Source organism: Seriola lalandi, unplaced genomic scaffold, assembly GCF_002814215.2.
Source record: "Seriola lalandi dorsalis isolate HSWRI2012SDOR001 ecotype SW California unplaced genomic scaffold, Sedor1 jcf7180002049677, whole genome shotgun sequence".
Taxonomy (NCBI): Eukaryota; Metazoa; Chordata; class Actinopteri; order Carangiformes; family Carangidae; genus Seriola; species Seriola lalandi.
Window position 1 is genome coordinate 7,485 of NW_019520230.1, and position 8,559 is coordinate 16,043.

An 8,559-nucleotide genomic window follows, 5' to 3' on the forward strand; every position below is an offset into this window, starting at 1 on the left:
TCAGTCAGATGGACCCGAGCTGGTCATTTGTTTTTGACATGAATGTAACGTCCACTGAATCATTTGTAGAGAGCTTGTTTAAGAACAACGCTGGTCCTTTGCTTGTTTTTATAAAATTGTTTTGGTGATATTTCCTGATAGGAACGTGACAGTCGGCGGTTTCTGTGTTCAGTGGTAGTCGGCCAGGAATAATCTCTCTTTTTTTATATACAGTTACTGATGACTTTGTTTTTTAAACCCTATGCACTCGTTTTTGCAAAGAAAGAACATCCAGTATTTTAAAAGGAATCCGGTCGAGAGCAGCATTTCTGTGTCTTTATCACACGCCGACATGTAATAGACTTTCTACATCACAAGTGCGGATCGCTCCTTTTTCTCCACAAGAATCAACCTGGAACCTGCTGGAGATGATCCATCACGTCGAACGTTACCGAGATAATCTTCGACTTTTATCGGTTACAGAATCATCGCAGGTGTTTGAGCTGCAGGTGACGACTGGATGGAAAAGCACAGAGCTGCAGCAGAGACAGGTGGAAGCAGACATGATGTTCATGATGTTCACTGTGATGAATTCAGCTTCAAGTCACTTTGAGTCGGTGGTTTTTATATTAGAAATGAAACTGGTGGCTGCCTGAAGAAGAGTAAGGACTGTGTGGCAGTTGTTGAGTGGAGGATTAAATTCACAGAAATGCTGCTTGGTGCTTTACAAGTGTTAAAATGTTGTCGACCAGTGACTTTAACCACGAGCTGTTTGAACTGTACATTGATCTGTTTTGATTTTTAGGTGTTTTCTGTCAGTAGACCTTTTTCTGAAGGTATTTCATATTGGAACATTTCTTCTAAAATGGCGTCTGTCGTCGCTGTTTACACGACTGTGTTGATAGATGTTCTGAATGAATCTTGTCACTGCATGTTTTATCCTCCTAATCTTCTACCATTAGAGGGAAGAAATTGTTATTTGAGTAATAAATTGAATATGTTCAGTATAAGGAAACAGTGCGTGGCTTCAGTTTGTGGATGCTGTGCGCCGCGGTCAGCTCGGGGTTATTCATGTAGCTCAGTGTTGAACACAAAACAAACCAGGCTCCATGTGAAGACGAGGAAAAACTGATGCCAATCCAAAACCAGCACTCACCCCACAAAGTCATGACATCAGCAAGATTATTACTCCCTGAGCGCCACCAGACCTCCCTTCACACTCCTGCTCGTCCTGGTCTGTCTAATATGGAAATGTGGAAACAGGAGCGAGTAAAAATCTCCCTGGAAATAAGCTGCTGAATTTGCGTTGAAGTCTCTGCGGCAGTCGGATGTTTCTCCCATCGCACTGAGGCTCACTGCAAACTCTGCAAGTCGCTGTGTTTTGGTAAATGCATCGTCTGAAAGACGTTCCTGCGTTCTGTGAAGAAATGATGTGCAAAGAGTGAAGTTCGTGGCCGTGAGGTCGAGTTAAAGAAGACGAGCTGGAGCGCCTCTCTCTCCTCTCTAGCTCATGCAATACACACCAATTATAAACTCAGAAACTGTCAGATATCAAAAAGCTGTGTAGAAGTTTGACTGGAAATCTTGTGATCTGTTTAAAGTTTAAATGGCGCCTCCAGGTGAAAGTATGTTATTGCAGTTCAAAGAGGAGAAAGATTTTTCCCTACAGGGGAATAAAAGATTTAGATCTAATAAAGTGAAGAGGAAATACCACAGGAAAAGGATGGTCAGCAGAGACGAAGCCTCAGGAGGGATTCAGGTTCCTCCTCCAGCTTCGGTGTCATGAGGGGGAGGAGCCTCAGTCTGCGGCCGTCAGCTTGGAAAACTGCAGCACAGCCGGTCAGTCGAGTCCATTGATTTCCTTTTAATGGAACAGTAGCTGGGAGGAATAACTGAAATTAGATTCACGCTGAAGATGCAGCCATGTATGAAATCGGACGTGTCCCATTGATCGGTGTATTGAAAGTATAACATTGATCAAACAAGTACAGTGTTACCGTGGAGCTGAGTGAGTTAGTTTATAAAGAACAGCAGGTGAGAGTTAAATCACAGGGTTTATTACAAACACAGAACAGGACCAAGATGATAAATGATGCATGATGGGAAAAAAACCTGATCACATTGACTTCAGTAACTGAGCAGGTCAGACGGGGTCAAGGGGCACGACCTCCAGTGAGAGGCTGACCTGCGACCTGTGGCTCCGTCCCTGCTGCTCATGGGTCGTTTTATTTTACATGTCTGTTTTTGATAATTATAATAATTCTCCTGGGAAAGTTCATATAGTTTATTTATTTCTAATTACAGGAAGAATAGAGACAAAGTTTATCATTGATTTCCTGGTGAATTTTCATCAATGAAATCGCTCCATTTAAACCCAGGGAATATTAATTACTGATAATAACTGAATTCTTCAGTTATGCTGAACATTTTACCTGCTGTCCTCTAAATGATTATTATAATATACTTTATTTCATCAGGACGTCACATTAAGATCATTTACAAGTGAGAAATGAGAACAAAAACAAATAAAAAGAAATATTAATAGCAGAAATACAAATGTACAGTGATTTTAAATAAACAGATACAGGATGTATTTCTATAAACAAGTTGATATGAACAGACGTGTATTTTAATTACTTTTAAATATGTATTAAGATACAGAACCAGCTTGAGAATAAGATGCCGAGTTAAACACTTACACATCAGAGCATTAATGCTGTTAGCTTAGCATTAAAAATAACTGGACGTGCACCAATCACTCTCTTACCTGAATGAATCTAAAGGATCAAACCAGTTCAGGTTCCTCCGGATCCAAACAGAAACAGGCAACGACCCGTTTCACCTCTAACGACCCGGAGGACCTGACGCTCACTCTGCTGCAGCATCGACCGCTTCGCTCTCCCGGACTATAAGTCGTTAACAGCTGGAGCTGGTTGGATGATCAGTGTTTGTCCAGTTTTCAGCAACAGAGAGACTGAAGTCTCTGCGGCGGGAAACATTTACTTCATACAGGAGGGAAAGAAGATGAAGATGTTCCTGTAGGACGGAGTTTAACTTCAGCAGCAGCAACAAAAAGGCCTTTATTACATTTCATATCCAACATGAAAGGTGAGTGAACTCTTTTAAAGTTAATATCCAACTTCTTTTATCAGTAGATTTAATGTTTTAAAGTGCGTCACACTGAGACACACATCAGCTTTTCACTGTAAAATTCATTGTTTTTCCTTCGATGTGAGGAAACTTCACTGTCCTCTGAAAAACTTCCTAGATTTCAATTATTGATTTATATTTGATTGGTAATGTCTATTGATCATCTTTTACTAATTTTACCACTTAGTCCATGTTGCTCTAACACCCGGTCAGGAGCGTTGAAAAGGTTGTATAACGCAGTGTGAGGAATCAACAGCTGCAGCAGGTTGATCAGTGTGTGATGGATGAAGGTTCAGGTGTAACTGGTTCTATAAAGATACAACACGTATTTAAAGTATCTGTAATTTGAGTAAAAGCAAAACCCCGATGTGCAAATACTCAGAAGCACAGATGATCAGAAAATGTACTTAAAGTATAAATTGAAGTTCTGGAGCGTTGAATGACAATTTAACCTCTTACATGCCGAGTTATCATTTTCAAAACTCATAGTTTAACATGAAAATAAGCTGCTGACTCTTTAACCAGATGTCACCAAATATAAAGAAATTAAACTACATTTCCCTTTGAAATGTGATGAAGTGGCGTCAGATGGAAATCCTCAAGTAAAGTACAAGTACCTCAAAACTGCTCTGAAGTATTTGAGTAATAGTACTTAGTTACTTTCCACCACTGGTTTGTGTCAGAGCTTTAAAGTTTCCTCTGTTTTTACAGTGTTGCTCTGACCAGGTGATTATTTCCGTGTGTTTTTATAAAAATATGACGTGTCGTTAATCGATTTCAAAACGTATTGATCAGGTTCAGCTTCAGTCGTCCAGTATTGATGGAGCCTCATCAACAATCGTAACTTTGTCCCGCTCTCATCACAGCTCTGCTGATGTGAAACCATGGGAGACTGGAACTTCCTTGGCGGGATCTTGGAGGAGGTTCATATCCACTCCACCATGGTGGGAAAGATCTGGCTGACCATCCTCTTCATCTTCCGGATGTTGGTGCTGGGCGTCGCGGCGGAGGACGTGTGGAACGACGAGCAGTCGGACTTCGTCTGCAACACGGAGCAGCCGGGCTGCAGGAACGTCTGCTACGACCAGGCCTTCCCCATCTCCCTCATCAGGTACTGGGTGCTGCAGGTGATCTTCGTGTCCTCGCCCTCCCTCGTCTACATGGGTCATGCCATCTACCAGCTGCGGGCGCTGGAGAAGGAGCGCCACTGTAAGAAGGTGGCTCTGCGCCGTGAGCTGGAGGCGGTGGACGTGGAGCTGGCGGAGGTGAGGAGGAGGATTGAGAAGGAGATGAGGCAGCTGGAGCAGGGGAAGCTCAACAAGGCTCCGCTCAGAGGTTCCCTGCTGTGCACGTACGTGGCCCACATCGTCACTCGCTCCGTGGTGGAGGTCAGCTTCATGATGGGGCAGTTCATCCTGTACGGACACCACCTGAGCGCTCTCTACAAGTGTGAGAGGGAGCCGTGTCCCAACGTGGTGGACTGCTTCGTCTCCAGACCCACAGAGAAGACCGTCTTCATGATGTTCATGCAGGCCATCGCCTGCATCTCCCTGTTCCTCAGCCTCCTGGAGATCATGCACCTGGGCTACAAGAGGGTGAAGAGGGGCATCCTGGACTACTACCCCCACCTGAAGGACGACCTCGACGATTACTACGTCAACAAGTCCAAGAAGAACTCCGTCGTGCATCAGGTTTGCACAGGAACATCAGTGGGACGGAAGACGACCATCCCCACGGCCCCCAGCGGATACACTCTGCTGCTGGAGAAGCAGGGCAACGGGCCCAACTACCCCCTGCTCAACGCCTCCTCTGCCTTCATGCCCATACAGGGGGACCCTGGTCCAAAACCAGACGGCCGTAAGGACGGCAAGGAGGGGGTGCCGAGCCCCACGGAGCAGAACAGCAACTCCAACAACACCAGCAGTGAGACTCGTTCACCTCCTGCGGACAAACAGGACGAACCAGAGGAACAGTCCTCCCCCCACCACGAAGACCTGCAGTGTCCGAGCTCCGAGTACCCCACCCTCCCTGTAGCGGACACCTCCTCCTGCACCACGCTGTCAGGGATAGCGAGGAAGTCTCGGAGGGTCACCCCCCCGTGGAACTGCTCCACGGTGGTGGAGGGGAACGGCTCGGACAGCGGAGACTCGTACCACGGCAACAGCAGCAGCATGAAGCTGCGCAGCAGCTGCATCGGCCCCAGAGCCAGGGTGCTCTCCAAATCTGACATCAAGAGGCCGAGCAGGTCCCACAGCCCCGACTCCGCGGAGGAGCTGAGCTCCGTGTCTCGACACAGCCGGGAGAGTAACAGCCCCACCGCCTCTTCCCCCAACCGCAGGGTGTCAGCGGCGAGCAGCGCCAGCAGCAGACGAGCCCCCACCGATCTGCAGATATAAACAGACTGTGGCTCCCAACATGGCAACACAAACTCTCCCGCAAGTACTGAAGAGGATCAGGGCCACGTGAACGTTTAGATTTTATTTTAGATTTTTATAATTCTCACTTTAAACTCAGAATTCTGAAAAAAGGCAAAAATTCTGAGAAAAAAAATCATAATTCTGAGATTAAAATCAGATTTCTAAAAATAAAAAAATCACGTGTCCCTGATCCTGTTCCGTAGAGAAGCCAGGTCCGTGTTTGGGTTCAAACTGTGGTTATCCCACTGAAACCAGAGAGAAGCCTTTTCCAGTCACAGAGACAATCTGAAGTCAAACATCTGTCCTTACTTTGAAAAGGCGGCCATTGTTTTTTTCACATGTGCAGGTTGTTACATGAATCCAGATGGACGTTAATGATTTGGTTGCATGGGACAGTTCTGTGTGAATGATTCGGGGGGATGGAAACTGAACCGCAGATCTATAAAGCTGTTTTAGGCCGCCACACTGTTACACAACCGGATCCTTTTAAATCAGTAACACTGAATTAATGCAGCTCCTGTACCAGTTCTGGAGCCTCTGTCACTGTGGAAATATCTTTGTGTTGTTATGACATGAATAAAATCAATCTTTAATGTGCTGTCATCTATCAGACTTTAAATTCCCATCAGGCCTCTGGATTATTACTTTTATATGAAATTATTTTTTTTACTTGATAATCGGTCAATATCAATTAAAGTGTGAAAATATTTAGTAATTTTTGAGCTGTTTCAGATGAGTGACTGTGAACAGACTGACACCAAATGCTGAAAAAACATTTTTATTTTGAGAAAGCAAAAGTTGCTTCTTGTTGCAAAACAAAAATTAACAGTGATTTTCTTCTCACTGTAAAACCGTCACTATGTAATAAATATTTACATACTCTACAAAAATCCTATTGAACTTTTTCTTTTCTATTTCTTGCAATAACAAAACCTCTCCTCCTCTACTCTGCTGCTCCCTCCTCAGGCGACGGCTCGTACTGCATCAGCTGGAGGACAATATTAAAGCAGAGGTTAAAGGTCACAGCAGGACAGACTCAAACGCAGCCTACACAGATATTTCAGCAGCATCTCACCCTGTTCCTCAGCTCCTTGTTCTCCTCCATGAGCAGGTTGCACTTCTGTTGAAGATCAGCCAGCTCCATGCGAAGAGCCTCAACGTCGGCCGGCTCTGGACCAGCTGCACCCAGGTGAAGCTTTATGAAACTGAGCAGGTGGTTAAAGTCAACGCATTTAATCTTTAAATCTGTTTCCACGACACGTTCACAATAGATCACGGGCTTCTTCACAGCGAAAATGACAGATGTAGAAAATATTTAGCACCTAAAGGCTTCCAGCTGAACTGCTGACATTTTAAAAATGAGCTGGAGACACTGAGCTTCATTTCCACTGGCTGATATCTGGTCAACAGCACAGTGAGGAATCTTCTCTCCCGTCAGATCAGGCTTTATTCATACAGCACCAAATCACAGATGTTATCTAAAGGCACTTTTCTAATGGAGCAGGTCTAGACTGAATGTAATGCCATCTAAATCAATATTATATATATAAGTAAATAAAAAAATAGAGCTATGAAATCAATCCTGAAATAAATGAGGTAATAATAAAATACAATTATTATACATTTATAAGCACCTTTCAAGGCACCTTATAATGCAGTCAAAAATAAACTAGTACAAGGCGATTAGGTGCTGGTGCTGTAGTTAAAGTGTAGGCAAGTTTAAAATAATAAAAATATAAACAAATATATTTATACATACAATACCTAATTTATTTATTTATTTATTTATTTAATACTGATTTAAATGACATATAGACCAAACTCTGAACTGAACCAGAACTGTGAAGAATCTTATGTCCTGTCACCTGTTCTCACCTGACATTAGAATAGATGTGGAAAAGGAGCTTTTAATGGGAACAGTTGAGCCTTTCACCTTCTATGTTGCCAGGTTTGATCCAATACAAAAGGATTTTACAGCAGAAGTCGATAACAACTCCAAACATCATGTCCGACACAATGTGACGTGTTTACTGACACTGAGGCTCCATACAGCTGCAAACACAAGTAAAGGATACTCCAGAGCATTGTTGGGTTTGTCACTCTCTTCATAAAGTGCCACTAAAACTGCAAAAGAGAAACGAAATGCAAATGAAACAGTGAAAACTAAGAGAGATTAACACCAGACTTTGGATGTAAATGTTTAATAAAGTCTTAAACCTACCGCTCGTTATAGTGTCAAGGACTCCGGATTTCTCCAGGTATCTTCTAAACTGTTCTCTCTTCGACTCTGAGGCCTGAAACAAGACACACATTTGACTTTAGACTCGGAGTTAGCAGCTGGTTTTTATCCGGAAGTACATAATGACTCCAGTGAGTTTATAAAAGGATAAAAACAACTCCACAGAGAACCAAAAACATATACGGAATACGCCCGTGGTGCGTTCACGGCCTAGCTTCACGTTGCTACGATGCTATCCAGTTAGCACGAGCTTCGTAGCAGCAACTACGAACTAATTTAACATCGTAAATAAACCGCGAACAGCTACAGAGAGCACGCGGACACATACTCACTCTGTAATGGGCCATGACTGCGACGGTAGCGGTGATATTTTCGGTGCGTGAAAAAACGGTGACACGTTAATCAGGTCGGAGCACCGGCAGCTGGTCGTTAGCTTCAACAGCACACACCGGAGGCGGATTCGTTGCCATAACAACGCGTTAAAAACGGCAGTAGACGTAAGAAAACGTGTATACTTCCGACTGTCCTATAACACGTTAAATGAACAATAGTGACGGAAAAAGAACCACCGAACAAATCAGAGGAGAAAGTTTGGCGCCTTTTATTTTCTTCAATATCAGAATGTGCCGTTTTGTTTACAAGCTAACACCGCCCGGCGAGCTCCTAGCCGGGGTTGCCAGGTTTGACAGTTAAAAAGTAAATCCGTCATGTAGACACAGATGTGTCAGAAAGTGTTGGTACCCTTCCACTTAAAACTGAAATTAATTTAAGTGG

General features: G+C 43.8%; 2 protein-coding genes across 2 annotated transcripts; one reads left to right on the top strand and one right to left on the bottom strand.

Moving 5' to 3' along the window:
* Positions 1 to 2,751: 2,751 nt before the first annotated feature.
* Positions 2,752 to 6,151, top strand: LOC111648887 (gap junction alpha-9 protein-like). Its single transcript, XM_087171446.1, has one exon. It carries the CDS (start codon positions 4,014 to 4,016, stop codon positions 5,523 to 5,525), a length of 1,512 nt encoding a protein of 503 aa, XP_087027572.1. The 5' UTR covers positions 2,752 to 4,013; the 3' UTR covers positions 5,526 to 6,151.
* A 157-nt stretch (positions 6,152 to 6,308) lies between these two features.
* mycbp (MYC binding protein) lies at positions 6,309 to 8,393 on the bottom strand. Its single transcript, XM_023398631.2, has 5 exons — positions 8,118 to 8,393; positions 7,768 to 7,840; positions 7,622 to 7,670; positions 6,622 to 6,751; positions 6,309 to 6,534 (listed from the first exon to the last, which is right to left on the bottom strand). The coding sequence occupies exons 1-5, from the start codon at positions 8,130 to 8,132 to the stop codon at positions 6,490 to 6,492; spliced, it is 312 nt and encodes a 103-aa protein (XP_023254399.1). The 5' UTR covers positions 8,133 to 8,393; the 3' UTR covers positions 6,309 to 6,489.
* Positions 8,394 to 8,559: the final 166 nt, after the last annotated feature.

Coding starts and splice junctions, on each gene's coding strand:
- LOC111648887 (XM_087171446.1), top strand. CDS start 4,014: ATGGGAGACTGGAACTTCCTTGGCGGGATCTTGGAGGAGGTTCATATC.
- mycbp (XM_023398631.2), bottom strand. Junction 7,671..7,767: donor CCTTGACACTATAACGAGCG/GTAGGTTTAAGA, acceptor TCTCTTTTGCAG/TTTTAGTGGCACTTTATGAA. Junction 6,752..7,621: donor AAACCCAACAATGCTCTGGA/GTATCCTTTACT, acceptor CCACCTGCTCAG/TTTCATAAAGCTTCACCTGG.